This window comes from Oncorhynchus tshawytscha, linkage group LG10 (genome assembly GCF_018296145.1).
Source record: "Oncorhynchus tshawytscha isolate Ot180627B linkage group LG10, Otsh_v2.0, whole genome shotgun sequence".
NCBI classification, from domain to species: domain Eukaryota; kingdom Metazoa; phylum Chordata; class Actinopteri; order Salmoniformes; family Salmonidae; genus Oncorhynchus; species Oncorhynchus tshawytscha.
Window position 1 is genome coordinate 76059665 of NC_056438.1, and position 15956 is coordinate 76075620.

General features: G+C 44.0%; 1 protein-coding gene and 1 long non-coding RNA gene across 4 annotated transcripts in view; one reads left to right on the top strand and one right to left on the bottom strand.

Moving 5' to 3' along the window:
- Nucleotides 1-15956, top strand: part of LOC112238495 — a 35535-nt gene that overhangs the window by 17514 nt on the left and 2065 nt on the right. The window lies entirely within an intron of this gene.
- LOC112238493 (caytaxin) overlaps nt 8984-15956 on the bottom strand; it is a 29805-nt gene continuing 22832 nt past the window's right edge. For all 3 annotated transcript variants that reach the window (XM_042329101.1, XM_042329100.1, XM_042329099.1), the window contains 2 exons: nt 15810-15851; nt 8984-9319 (listed from right to left, as the gene is read on the bottom strand). In XM_042329101.1, coding sequence (XP_042185035.1) covers nt 9316-9319; nt 15810-15851 — 46 coding nt within the window. In that variant the 3' untranslated portion in view covers nt 8984-9315. The remainder of the gene's footprint in view (nt 9320-15809; nt 15852-15956) is intronic.

Sequence of the window (15956 nt, forward strand, 5' to 3'; positions counted from 1 at the left end):
TTCCCAGGTAAGAAGTTTTAGATTGTAGTTATTACAGGAATTATAGGACTATTTCTCTCTATACCATTGGTATTTCATATACCTTTGACTATTGGATGTTCTTATAGGCACTTTAGTATTGCCACCCTAATCTCGGGAGCTGATAGGCTTGAAGTCAAACAGTACAATGCTTGAAGCACAGCGAAGAGCTGCTGGCAAATGCAGGAAAGTGCTGTTTGAATGAATGCTTACGAGCATTGATGTTCATGGTTAGGTACACATTGGTGCAACGGCAATGCTTTTTTCGCGAATGCGCTTGTTAAATCATCACCCGTTTGGCGAAGTAGGCTGTGATTCGATGATAAATTAACAAGCACCGCATCGATTATATGCAAGGCAGGACAAGCTAGATAAACTAGTAATATCATCAACCATGTGTAGTTAACTAGTGATTATGTTAAGATTGATTGTTTTTTATAAGATAAGTTTAATGCTACCAACTTACCTTGGCTCCTTGCTGCACTGGCGTAACAGGTAGTCAGCGCAGTCTCCTCGTGGACACATAATTGGTTTCCAAAAATGCAGATTACCGATTGTTATGAAAACTTGAAATCGGCCTTAATTCATCAGCCATTCCGATGAATCGGTCGACCTCTAGTAACAACTCATCTGCCATGCTGATCCTCAACACAAGGGCCCATTAGGGGTGTGTGCTCAGCCCCCTCCTGTACTCCCTGTTTGCTCATGACTGCACAGCCAGGCACGACTCAAACACCATCATTAAGTTTACCGATGACACCACAGAGAGGTTGAAGTTCCTTGGTGTCCACATCACCAACAAACTAACATGGTCCAAGCACACCAAGACAGTCGTGAAGAGGGCACGACAAAACCTATTCCCCCTCAGGAGACTGAAAATATTTGGCATGGGTCCTCAGATCCTCAAAATGTTATACAGCTGCACCATTGAGAGCACCATAACTGGTTGCATCACCGCCTGGTATGGCAACTGCTCTGCCTCTGACCGCAAGGCACTACAGAGGGTAGTGCGAATGGCCCAGTACATAACTGTGGCCAAGCTTCCTGCCATCCAGGACCTCTATACCAGGCAGTGTCAGAGGAAGTCCCTAAAAATTGTTAAAGACTCCAGCCACCCTAGTCATAGACTGTTCTCTCTGCTACCGCACAGCAAGTGGTGCCGGAGCGCCAAGTCTAGGTCCAAGAGGCTTCTAAACAGCTTCTACCCCCAAGCCATAAGACTCCTGAACACCTAATCAAATAGCTACCCAGACTATTTGTATTGCCCCCCTTTTACACCGCTGCTACTCTCTGTTGTTATCATCTATGCATAGTCACTTTAATAAGTCTACCTACAAGTACATATTACCTCAACTAACCAGTGACCCCGCACATTGAATCTGTACCGGTACCCCCCTGTATAAAGTCTAGCTATTGTTATTTTACTGCTGCTCTGTAATTACTTGTTACTTTTATTTCTTATTCTTATCCGTATTTTTTTAAACTGGGTTGTTGGTTTGGGGCTTGTAGCATGTGACTAATACAATTTGATTTGATTTGATTTGATTTAAGGATGTGATAACATGGAGGTCTCATGTTTAAGGGTGTGATAACATGGAGGTCTGATGTTTAACCTTTCTGGTTTAGGGGGCAGCATTTTCACTTTTGGATGAATAGCGTGCCCAGAGTTGACTGCCTCCTACTCTGTCCCAGATGCTAATATATGCATATTATTATTAGTATTGGATAGAAAACACTCTGAAGTTTCTAAAACTGTTTGAATGATGTCTGTGAGTATAACAGAACTCATATGGCAGGCGAAAACCTGAGAAAAATCCAACCAGGAAGTGGGACATCTGAGGTTTGTAGTTTTTCAAAGCTTGGCCAACCGAATACACATTGAGATATGGATAAAGTTGCACTTCCTACGGCTTCCACAAGATGTCAACCGTCTTTAAAAACTTGAATGAGGATTCCACTATAAAGGAGGGGCTCATGAGACCACTTTGAGTCAGTGGCCTGGCATAGTGCCTTGGTCTCATGACGCGCGTTCCCGACAGAGTTATCTCTCGTTCCAGTGCTTTTCTGAAGACAAAGGAATTCTCCGGTTGGAATATTATTGATGTTTTATGTTAAAAACATCCTAAAAATTGATTCCATACATCATTTGACATGTTTCTAAAGGACTGTAATGGAACTTTTCAAGTTTTTGTCTGGATGAAGTGCCTGCGCCTCATGAAGATGGATTACTGGGCTGAACATGCTAACAACAAGTGGCTATTTGGACATAAATGATGGAACTTTCTGTAACAAATCAGTCATTTATTGTTGACTGGGATTCCTGGGAGTGCCTTCTGATGAAGATCATAAAAGGTAAGTGAATATTTATGGTGTTGTTTCTAACTTTGTTGATTCCAAAATGGTGGATATTCCTCTGGCTGTTTTGGGTTCTGAGAACGGCGCTCAGAACCCAAAACAGCCAGAGGAATATCCACCATTTTGGAATCAACAAGAAATCCTGGTATGCTTTTTCTGTAAAGTTTTTTAAAAAGCTGACAGAGCGGTTGCATTAAGGAGAAGTCTATCTTTAATTCTGTGGATAACACTTGCATCTTTTATCAATGTTCATTTTGAGTATTTCTGCAAAATCACCGGATGTTTTGGAATCAAAACATTACTGCACGTAAGGCGCCAATGTAAACTGAGATTTTTGGATATAAATATGCACATTATCGAACAAAACATACATGTATTGTGTAACATGAAGTCCTATGAGTGTCATCTGATGAAGATCATCAAAGGTTAGTGATTAATTTGATCTATATTTCTCATTTTTGTGACTCCTATCTTTGGCTGGAAAAATGGCTGTGTTTTGTGTTTTTTCGACTTGGCTATGACCTAACATAATCATATGTTGTGCTTTAGCTGTAAAGCAATTTTGAAATCGGACACGATGGGTAGATTAACAATATGTTTGTCTTTCATTTGCTGTATTGGACTTGTTAATGTGTGAAAGTTACATATTTCAAAAAAATATTTTTGAATTTCGCGCACTGCCTTTTCAGCGGAATGTTGTCGAGGGGTTCCAAAGGTTAAGGGTGTGATAACATGGAGGTCTGATGTTTAAGGGTGTGATAACATGGAGGTCTCATGTTTAAAGGTGTGATAACATGGAGATCTGATGTTTAAGGGTGTGATAACATGGAGGTCTCATGTTCAAGCGTGTGATAACATGGAGGTCTCATGTTTAAGGGTGTGATAGCAGGGAGGAGAGGACAGAACAGGACATAGACTGACGGGAAAGGACAGGACTGGATAGGGGGACAGGAGAGGACAGAACAGGACAGAACAAGTGAGGACAATATTTTCACCTGTATCTATAAATATTTTTTTTATTGGACATGAATTATGTAAGGACTCACAGAATGACTGATATTTTTATAGGCTTTGCTTTTGTCAAGTGGGCCAGGAGTTGACCCATACAGAGCCTAATTTAATGCTCAAACCTAACCAGGAACAACTCTTGGCTCTATATAGGCTTGGAGTTAATCTAAAAGGATATATGAAAATGTGGCAGTCTCTTCAGTTTTATTACCGGGAAATGGCTTTGATACCATTGTGCTTACAGCCTCATCAGCAACAGCAGGCTTATGTGTGGGTGTGGGTGTGTGCGCGCGTGTGTGTGTATAAGAGATAATGTACTCATAAATTGTCACATCTGCTCCTGCTACTCCCTCTGGTGTTCATCCGGTGTCTTCTTGACCTGCAGTTACTCCCCCTGTACTCTCTCTCTCCCTCTCCCTCTCTGTGTGATTGTGTGGTTGGAGAAAGGTGTGCTGGAGTCAGAGCAGATACCTACCAGCTGCAACTCGTTCCATAATCAAGACCTCAACAAATACTCAGTCCTGCCACTTCCATTCTGCCAGATCGTAATCTCTGCTCATTACCGCTCTGTCTCTGGCTCCTGTCTCCTGTTCCACATCTCACCACCCAACTACATTGCTCTGGATTTTACTCACCACCACTACTTCACCTCTGGATGCCAACACTCAATGGAAAACTACTCTTCTGTGTTTTGGAGAGAACTGTTCCTGTTATCCTTTCTCTCTGGAAATCACCAGGAAAAGATCAGTTTCCACATCATCGACTGTTCTCACTCACCTTTGGTTCTGGGTCATCCATGGTTAAAGCTACACAACCCACAGATTGACCGGTCAACCGGAAGGGTAACTACTTGGAGTACATTTGAGTCATTCTAATTGTCTACATTCTGCCCTTCCTCCTGCCTTGTATGCACCCCAGTCCATTCCAGAACCCCCAGACCTGTCTTCCGTTCCTCCAGAATATCACGGTCTAGCTCCTGTATTCAGTAAGCACCACACTCCATCTCTGCCGCCCCATCGGCCGTACGACAGTGCTATCGAGCTTCAGCCTGGAGCTCCTCTCCCTAGTAACAGGTTGTATAACCTCTCTCGCCCGAGCAAGGGGTTATGGAAGAATACATACAGGATTCGGACATGTCAGGCTTTCTTCCTCTCCGGTGGGAGCTGGGTTTTTCTTTGTCAAGAAGAAGGATGGGTCACTGAGGCCATGCATAGACATCCGTGGATTGAATAGGATCACTGTCAGGAACAAGTATCCTTTGCCACTTATCAGTGCTACTTTGACCCCCCCTCCATGGTTCCACAGTGTTTACTAAACTTGAACTCCGGAATGCCTACAACCTTGTCCGCATCAGAAGGGGACGAGTTAAAAACGGCGTTCAACACACCACTTGGACATTTTGAGTATTTGGTTATGTCTTTTGGTCTCACTGACGCCCCTGCTGTTTTTAAAGAGCCTGGTTAATCATGTCCTGAGGGGTGTCATTGGGCGTTTTTGTTTTTGTCTATGTGGATGACATTCTTATTTTTTCGAAGGACCTTGAGGCTCACTAGCAACACGTTCTCCAAAGTCTATTGGAGAATAAGGTGTTTGTTAAGGCTGAGAAATGTGAGTTTCATGTTTCCTCTGTGACCTTATTGGATTACATTATTGCTCAAGGACAGCTACGAATGGACCCTGCCAAGGTTAGGGCAGTCACAGAGTGGCCTGTGCCCGCAAATCTGAAGCAGTTACAGCGTTTCCTGGGGTTTGGCAATTTTTATAGACGATTCATCCGTGACTACAGTCATTTGGCAGCGCTTCTCACCACTCACCACTCACCTCCACTCCATTCCACTGGTCCCCTGAGGCAGAAGCAGTGTTCTGGGAACTCAAGCATCGCTTCACTTCTGCTCCTATCCTTTCCCAGCCAGGCGCAAAACTCCAGTTTGTCCTCGAGGTGGACGCTTCCGACATCGGGGTAGGTGAAGTCCTGTCTCAACATTCTCCCTCGGATCAGAAGCTCCATCCTTGTCCCTTCTTGTCCCGAAAGAAGAAATGTTGACATAGGTAACCGGGAACTCCTGGCTGTTAAGCTGGCTCTTGAGGAGTGGTGTCCCTGGTTAGAGGGTTCGGTCCTTCCCTTCATTGTGTGGACGGATCACAAAAATCTAGCCTACATCCAGACCACCAAACATCTGAACTCTCGGCAGGCCAGGTGGGCATTGTTTTCAGGAAGATTCAACCTCACACTCACTTATCACCCCGGATCTAAGAATACCAAGCCTTACGCCCTTTCCCGTCAGTTGACCACAGACAACACAAGTTCCGGGCTAGAAACCATTATGCCATCCTCCTGTATCGTTGCTGCTGTCTCCTGGGAGATTGAGTCCCATGTTCGTCAGGCTCAGCTGAACCAGCCTGATCCTAGAAACAGTCCTTGTAAGGCTCTGTTTGTGCCAGATTTAGTTTGTTCTGATGATCTTCAATGGGTCCATTCTACACACCTCACCTGTCACCCTGGCATGAACCGGACTGTCGCCTTCCTGCGTCAGTGATTTTTTTTTTTTTTTTTTTTTTTTTATTTTTTTTTTTTTTTGGCCGACCATGGAGAAAGACGCTCGGGAATTCATCTCAGCCTGCTCTGTCTGGGCTTGGAACAAAACCTCCACCAAAGCTACATCTGGTCTGCTTCATCCTCTTCCCATACATAGTCGGCCCTGGTCACACATAGCTTTGGACTTCGTCACTGGGCTTCCCCCATTGAATGGTAACTCAGTCATCCTCACTATTATTGACTGATTTTCCAAAGAGGCTCACTTCATTCCCCTCCAATCTGCCGTCCTCCTGGGAGACTGCGGACCTGCTGGTATCCCATGTTTTGCGGCTGCATGGCATCCCTAGTAACATTGTTTCTGACAGAGGACCCCAGTTTACATCCCAGGTATGGACAGCCTTCTGCACAGCTCTGGGTATTAATGTCAGCCGTTCGTCTAGATATCACCCCCAGACCAATGACCAGACCAAGTGGGCCAACCAGGAGTTGGAAACTGCAATATGCTGTGTGACTTCGGCTAACTCTTCCTCCTGGAGTGCCCAGCTAACCTGGGTGGAATATGCCCGCAACACCCTAATCAACGCCTCATCAGGTGTCACACTCTATGAGTGTGCTCTGGGTTACCAACCTCCCTGGTTCTCTGCCCAAGAGGTCGAAGTAGCGGTGCCCTCAGTCCAGGACCACATGCATCGTTGTCGGCGCACCTGGAGGAGGGCCCGGGCTGCCCTTCTTCATGCCTCCACCAGGACTTAATCCCAAGCTAACCGTCTCCATGCTTCAGCCCCAGTCTACACTCCAGACCAAAAGGTATGGCTTTCATCTAAGGACTTGCCCCTGAAAGTGGTTTCCAAAAAAACACCTCCCTGATTCATTGGCCCCTTTGAGATTGATTGTGTCATAAACCCCTCTGCTGTTCATCTGAAATTCCCAGACTCTCTCAAAACTCACCCCACCTTCCATGTATCCTTAATTAAACCAGTCTGCTCCTGTCCCCACCTGCAGCTGCTCCTCCACCCCTCGGCTCATTGACGACCATCCTGCATATACCGTCCGGCGGCTTTTGGATGTGCGCCATCGGGGCCAAGGTTGGCAGTATCTGATGGACTGGGAAGGATACGGGCCTGAGGAGCGCTGCTGGGTGCCCCGTCGTCACATTCTGGATCCCTCCCTCTTACAGGATTTTCATACCTCACACCCAGACAAGACGGGTCGTGCGCCAGGTGGCGTCCGTAGAGGGGGGCGTACTGTCACATCTGCTTCTGCTACGCCCTCTGGTGTTCATCCGGTGTCTTCTTGACCTGCAGTTAATCCCCCTGTACACTCTCTCTCTCTCCCTCTCCCTTTTTGTGTGATTGTGTGGTTGGAGAAAGGTGTGCTGGAGTCAGAGCAGATCCCTACCAGCTGCAACTCGTTCCATAATGAAGACCTCAACAAATACTCAGACCTGCCACTTGCACCCTGCCAGATCGTAATCTCTGCTCATTACTGCTCTGCCTCTGGCTCCTGTCTCCTGTTCCACATCTCACCACCCAACTACATTGCTCTGGATTTTACTCACCACCACTATCTTTGATTCCCCTCAGGACCTGTTTACCCTGTTCTACTCAGCTAACTCCAACCTCAGTCTCCACATCTGTTTTTTCTGCAACTCATCCAAGCTTCCCCGGATCTGCACTCCATATCTCTCTGTGTAACTATAAGTATTTTGTTTCCTCATCTGAGTCTGCTCTTGGGTTCCCCTGTGTCGCTCCGCCTATAACATAAATAACAGCAATAAAAGCTCTCTGTTTTTAGCTGCCAGTCAATTAAACTACTAATTAAAAACATTCCACTCACGATAACAATCACACTTTAATAGGGCAAATAATATGGAGAGGCTGTTCGATAGCAAGAACTGGAGTATCTTCATTGGATTTTTCCAACTAAATTGTATTACAAACAATGAACAGCACACACAATTTAAACAGTTAATTAGGTTATTTAAATGCATTGCATCATAGGTGTAACAATAGATCAATGTAAAGTAAGATCTCAACATGGAAATGGAGGAATTGAGACAGATCATCAATAAACCAGGAAACTAAGATCATCAGTAATGTTTTGATCTGTCCTGTGTACCAGTCTGTACTATCATTCCATTCCTTGCCACTCCAAACATGGCATGGCAAGAAGTGGCGAGGGGTGAAATGATAACAGAAAAGTCTTTTACCGAGGCTAGTTTTTTTTTAAATATCCAAGGAAGAAAATTTTAACCAGCATGCCATCTGTCTAGTAACCTTCAGAAAACACAACAACACACAAAGGAGCAATAAAGAAAACTAAAACATATTTCATTCGTTACAGTAGTAAAAACCTCTGACTTAATTTGGTCAGTTCAGAAGAGGAACTGCTTATATTGCACATTATTTAAAAACAATAGCATTTATACATTGAAGAAAAAAAAGATAACCAAAACACTTATATCAAACATTATTGCTTGTTGTACACATATACCTTCATACTTGTATTACAGCAATGTTAATACATTACATTATTACAATGTTATTACAACTATGTACATCTGGCTTGTACCAACCAAAGCCTGTTCTTGTCCCTTCGAAGGAAATAAACACATTTAACAGAGTTCATCCAGCCATCTTGCATCAGCCCAATGCATGTTCATCATGCAGCAGGCTAGATCACAGCTGATTTATTCATGCAAGGAGAAATGGTAAGTGGAAGTGAGGCTATCTACCGGGGTAGATTTATTCCATGGGACAGAGGTCAGGCTATGTGCCAGGGTAGGTTTATTCCATGGGACAGAGGTCAGGCTATGTGCCAGGGTAGGTTTATTCCATGGGACAGAGGTCAGGCTATGTGCCAGGGTAGGTTTATTCCATGGGACAGAGGTCAGGCTATGTGCCAGGGTAGGTTTATTCCATGGGACAGAGGTCAGGCTATGTGCCAGGGTAGGTTTATTCCATGGGACAGAGTTTATTCCATGGGACAGAGGTCAGGGTATGTGCCAGGGTAGGTTTATTCCAATTGGAAAGAGGTCAGGGTATGTGCCAGGGGAGGTTTATTCCAATCGGAAAGAGGTCAGGCTATGTGCCAGGGTAGGTTTATTCCAATTGGAAAGAGGTCAGGGTATGTGCCAGGGTAGGTTTATTCCAATCGGAAAGAGGTCAGGCTATGTGCCAGGGTAGGTTTATTCCATGGGACAGACAGACCAGGGTATCTGCCTTGTGGAAAGTAAGACAAGGTAGGATGATGTTGATGTAATGTCAGGAGCCCTCTTCACCCACACACCAGTCGTAATCATTTCTCCATCAGTCCTTTATCTTCAGCCAAGAAGTCTTTTACCCTATATTGATAGACAGTATCCTCATGAATCCTCAGCAGGGTTGTGGATTCTTGTTTTACCTGGAATGGTTTTAGATAGAGACACATTTAAATCATCATCATTATTATCACCGCCATCATCATCATCCTCACCACCATCCTCATTGTTGTCGTCATCACCATCATCATCAATATCATCATCACTACCACCACAACCACCACCACCAACAACTTCATATAAAGAACAATAGCTGAGCCCAGTAGCTGAATTCTCATCATCAATATCATCGTCACTACCACCATCAACAACAACTTCATATAAAGAACAATAGCTGAGCCCAGTAGCTGAATTCTCATCATCAATATCATCATCACTCCCACTACAACCACCATCACCACCACCATCATCATCATCACTACCACCATCACCACCACCAACAACAACAACAACTTCATATAAAGAACAATAGCTGAGCCCAGTAGCTGAATTCTCATCATTGATATCATCATCACTACCACCACAACCACCATCACCACCAACAACAACTTCATATAAAGAACAATAGCTGAGCCCAGTAGCTGAATTCTCATCATCAATATCATCATCACTACCACCACAACCACCATCACCACCAACAACAACTTCATATAAAGAACAATAGCTGAGCCCAGTAGCTGAATTCTCATCATCAATATCATCATCACTACCACCACAACCACCATCACCACCAACAACAACTTCATATAAAGAACAATAGCTGAGCCCAGTAGCTGAATTCTCATCATCAATATCATCATCACTACCACCACAACCACCATCACCACCAACAACAACTTCATATAAAGAACAATAGCTGAGCCCAGTAGCTGAATTCTCATCATTGATATCATTCCACTGAGGAACACCTTGAGTTACACCGCCTCAGTTTAATTATTTATATTGTCCTCTACTTCCTGTACAGAACAGATCGTGTTCCTTCCTCTATTCCAGCCCACATCCCTGGTGTATGTCCCTGCCTAAATGGCAGCTTCCATTAACCTTACTCCTACAGTACAGTGTAACATCAAAGAACACCGCCGCTTGCGAGCAGAGCTTTGGTCTCTAGTGTAACCGGGGCGTTCTTGAAAGTTAACCACCTTCATGAGCAGGGGAATCATGCATACATTATTTTAGAGGGGGCACTAAGTACGTGAGGTTGGCCCCCCCTCTGGAATTTAGAGAATTTTGCATTTTAAAACAATCTGAAACCAAATTTTCCTGCAATCTAGAGCCATAATCATTATGCCTAATTATATGTAAAAATATATATATATGTATACTACTGTTAAGGGAATTTTTATCAATGATGACTAATTATGTATACATTTCAATCAGGACTGACTAGTCCAAATGCTATTATGTACTGTACATATATGAATTTTCTTTCTTGCTCCCATTCCCAATTGTATATAATATAGTCAGGAGTTTAGTAACAATGACGGTCTGTTCCTTTGTACAAATGAATGAACTATCTCCAGACTGTCTAGAATGCTGATTTACAATGACTGACCTTGGCTTCAGGCGAGGAGGGAAGACTCGAGAACTATAGGGCCTCTCTACTAGTGTCATGAAGAGATAGAACATTTAGAAAACGCTGACGTCATTTTCAGTTTATAACCTGTGGAAAAATGTGTATGTACCAGTACTCTCTTGAATTAAACGCTGTTACCTGACTTTTAAGACCGGGGCTCTGTCCATTTCTTATAAAAATATAGGGTCTTTACAAGCCCTTCGAATGCATTGACAGAGTGATGAATTCTGATTGGGAAATAATACAGAGGAATTTAGAATTCCTTCAACAACTACCGTTCAAAAGTTTGGGGTCACTTAGAAATGTCCTTGTTTTTGAAAGAAAAACACATTTCTTGTCCATTAAAATAACATCAAATTGATCAGAAATACAGGGTAGACATTGTTAATGTTGTAAACGGCTGATTTTTAATGGAATATCTACATAGGTGAACAGAGGCCCATTATCAGCAACCATCACTCCTGTGTTCCAATGGCACGTCATGTTAGCTAATCCAAGTTTATCATTTTAAAAAGGTTAATGGATCATTTGAAAACCCTTTTGCAATTATGTTAGCACAGCTGAAAACTGTTGTTCTGATTAAAGAACCAATAAAACTGGCCTTCTTTAGACTAGTTGAGTATCTGGAGCATCAGCATTTGTGGGTTCGATTACAGGCTCAAAATGGCCAGAAACAAAGAATCTTCTTCTGAAATTCGTCAGTCTATTCTTGTTCTGAGAAATGAAGGCTGTTCCATGTGAGAAATTGCCAAGAAACTGAAGATCTCGTACAATGTTGTGTACTGCTCCCTTCACAGAACAGCGCAATCTGTCTCTAACCAGAATCAAAAGAGGAGTGGGAGGCCCTGGTGCACAACTGAGCAAGAGGACAAGTACATTAGAGTGTCTAGTTTGAGAAACAGACACCTCACAAGTCCTCAACTGGCAGCTTCATTAAATAGTACCCGCAAAACACCAGTCTCAATGCCAACAGTGAAGAGGCGACTCCACAATGCTGACTTTCTATGCGTTCCTCTGTTCAGTGTTCCTCTGTCCAGTGTTCCTCTGTCCAGTGTCTGTGTTATTTTGTCCTTCTTAATCTTTCATTTTTATTGGCCAGTCTGAGATATGGCATTTCCTTTGCAACTCTGCCTAGAAGGCCAGCATCCCGGAGTCGCCACTTCACTGTTGACGTTGAGACTGGTGTTTTGCGGGTACTATTTAATGAAGCTGCCAGTTGATAACTTGTGAGGCATCTGTTTCTCAAACTAGACACTCTAATGCACCGGGGCCTCCCACTCCTCTTTCGAAGTGTCAAAGTCTTTTATTGACAAATACATGAAGTTGATGCAAAGAGTCAATATTTGCAATGTTGAACCTTCTTTTTCAAGACCTCTGCAATTCACCTTGGCATGCTATCAATTAACTTCTGGGCCACATCCTGACTGATGGCAGTCCATTCTTGCATAATCAATGCTTGGAGTTTGTCAGAATTTGTGGGTTTTTGTTTGTCCACCCGCCTCTTGAGGATTGACCACAAGTTCTCAATGGGATTAAGGTCTGGGGAGTTTCCTGGCCATGGACCCAAAATATCTATCTTTTGTTCCCCGAGCCACTTAGTTATCACTTTTGTCTTATGGCAAGGTGCTCCATCATGCTGGGAAAGGCATTGTTCGTCACCAAACTGTTCCTGGATGGTTGGGAGTAGTTGCTCTTGGAGGATGTGTTTGTACCATTATTTATTCATGGCTGTGTTCTTAGGCAAAATTGTGAGTGAGTCCACTCCCTTGGCTGAGAAGCAACCCCACACATGAATGGTCTCAGGATGCTTTACTGTTGGCATGACACACGACTGATGGTAGCGCTCACCTTGTCTTCTCCGGACAAGCTTTTTTCCGGATGCCCCAAACAATCGGAAAGGGGATTCGTCAGAGAAAATTACTTTACCCCAGTCTCAGCAGTCCAATCCCTGTACCTTTAGCAGAATATCAGTCTGTCCCTGATGTTTTTCCTGAAGAGAAGTGGCTTCTTTGCTGCCCTTCTTGACACCAGGCCATCCTCCAAACGTCTTTGTCTCACTGTGCATGCAGATGCACTCACACCTGCCTGCTGCCATTCCTGAGCAAGCTCTGTACTGGTGGTGCCCCGATCCCTCAGCTGAATCAACTTTAGGAGACGGTCTTGGCACTTGCTGGACTTTCTTCGGTGCCATGAAGCCTTCTGCAGAAATGCAGTGGAAATGTTTTGGGGGGATTCAGTTCATTTGCATGGCAAAGAGGGACTTTGCAATTAATTGCAATTCATCTGATCACTCTTCATAACATTCTGGAGTATATGCAAATTGCCATCATACAAACTGAGGCAGCAGACTTTGTGAAAATAAATATTTGTGTAATTCTCAAAACTTTTGGCCACACCTGTACAACTCAACACCGCACATTGAGTATACAGTACAGCCCACAGTCTACTATATAAATATAACTCAATACCCCACAGTGAGTATACAGTACAGCCCACAGTCTACTATATAAATATAACTCAACACCCCACAGTGAGTATACAGTACAGCCCCCAGTCTACTATATAAATATAACTCAATACCCCACAGTGAGTATACAGTACAGCCCACAGTCTACTATATAAATATAACTCAATACCCCACAGTGAGTATACAGTACAGCCCACAGTCTACTATATAAATATAACTCAATACCCCACAGTGAGTATACAGTACAGCCCACAGTCTACTATATAAATATAACTCAACACCCCACAGTGAGTATACAGTACAGCCCACAGTCTACTATATAAATATAACTCAATACCCCACAGTGAGTATACAGTACAGCCCACAGTCTACTATATAAATATAACTCAATACCCCACAGTGAGTATACAGTACAGCCCACAGTCTACTATATAAATATAACTCAATACCCCACAGTGAGTATACAGTACAGCCCACAGTCTACTATATAAATATAACTCAATACCCCACAGTGAGTATACAGTACAGCCCACAGTCTACTATATAAATATAACTCAATACCCCACAGTGAGTATACAGTACAGCCCACAGTCTACTATATAAATATAACTCAATACCCCACAGTGAGTATACAGTACAGCCCACAGTCTACTATATAAATATAACTCAATACCCCACAGTGAGTATACAGTACAGCCCCCAGTCTACTATATAAATATAACTCAATACCCCACAGTGGGCATACAGTGCCGCCCACAGTCTACTATATAAATACAACTCAACATGCTGCAGTGGCTAATTCCTCATTAATATCATTCCACTGAGGTAAGCTACTCCTTGTGTTATATTTCAGTTTATTTATTGATCCTCTCCCCCCTGTACACAAGCGACAGTGTCCCTCCCTCCCTCTCCGTCCCCCTGCCATCCCAGGGATATCAACCAAGGCCCTTGGTGTATCAGCCTAACTCAATGGCAGCTGTGGTAAGGGTTATGGCTTGTGATATATAGACCACTAGGACACATAGCACAGTCTGCGACAGACAGCTACACTGGTGGTGTAATGCTGCTGGGGTTTTGGGGAGGTGGGGAGCTGAGACATTGAGGTGGTGGGGTGAGCGCAGTGGTTTGCTGATGAGGAAGAGAGGGCATTGTAAAATAAACACCTGCCGGGGTGCTTGAACACTGGGGTGGTGAACACTAGGGTGGTGTGACACCAGGGTGATGAGACACTAGAGTGGTGAGACACTAGGGTGATGAGACACTAGGGTGATGAGGCACTAGGGTGATGAGGCACTAGGGTGGTGTGGCACTAGGGTGGTGAAACACTAGGGTGATGAGACACTAGGGTGAGGAAGCACTAGGGTGGTGGAGGGCTAAGATACTAGGGTGAGGAGACACTGGGGGTGGTGAGAAACTGGGTCACTAGGGTGGGGAGACACTGGGGAGGTGAGACACTAGGGTGGTTACACTAGGGTGTTGAGACACTAGGGTGAGGAAACACTAGGGTGGTGGAGGGCTAAGATACTAGGGTGAGGAAACAGAAGGGTTGTTGAGGGCTGTGGCACTAGGGTGATGAGACACTAGGGTGATGAGACTAGGTGGAGGATACTTTCAGACACAAGGGCAGTGAGACACGAGGGTGGTGGAACACTAGGGTGATGAGACTCTAGGGGGAGGGTACTTCCCTCGTCTCAACCGTGTTGTTTTTCAACCGGCTGCAACTCTGTTCTAGTTATGTCCTAGTAATGTTTCCTAGTATAAATAGCCCTGAACTTTGGCGGGGATAGAGAGATACAATGTGCTAAGGAGAGGAGCAGATGAGCTTTATGTAACAGACTTTAAATTAATGTGAAGAGAGAGAAGGGGGGGAGGTACCCAGGTACGTAAATTTAAATGGAGAGTCCTAATGTCCTAATGTGAACAGGCTGACACAGTTAAAAACCTAAGAAGAGGTTGTCCTGTAGATACATATCCTCATGACATCCTCTTAATAGATCACAAAAGTTCAGTGAAATTGACTGACATGAAAACCTTGTGATCAGTTAAAACAGAGTGCAGTTGTTAGAACTGATAGGGAGAGATGTTACCTCAAAGGTTGTGACCTGTGTCCTCTAACATTGACCTCGGCCTGTAAACACTTCTCAGCGGAAGCGTCATACCTACAGCTCCTACTGTTTGTGTTGTAGCCTGCTGTCGCCACAATTCAATACGAACTTGTGACGGTGACGAAAAGCAGTGGGTCGCATAGCTCTGGTCCAGGGCGTTATGTGCATTTATGCAGAAATGACTCATTCTGTTTTACCTCAGCAAAGCCTCTTCCTAGCCGACAAAAGCTGGTCAAAATGATCTAACTACGATCAGTTTACAACCTGAACAGATTGTTATCTGATTGAGATGGCGTCAGTTCAAACAATTTTGCCCTCTAGGTTGACTGTGGAAAAGTCTCAGGCAATGTAAAGAAGGAATCAATTGATTTGTGAAACTCTTTGTACTGTACAGAAGCTGTATTGTCTGCACAGTGAAATAGGCTCACCTTTCCGTGGGGGGTGCAGACTTGGTATGCTCCATCTCCTGCCTATGGACTCCATAAGAGATATTTATTATGGGCCGGACATTATAAAGGATAGGACATATGTACACTACAAAAGTATGTGGACACCCCTTCAAATGAGTGGATTCG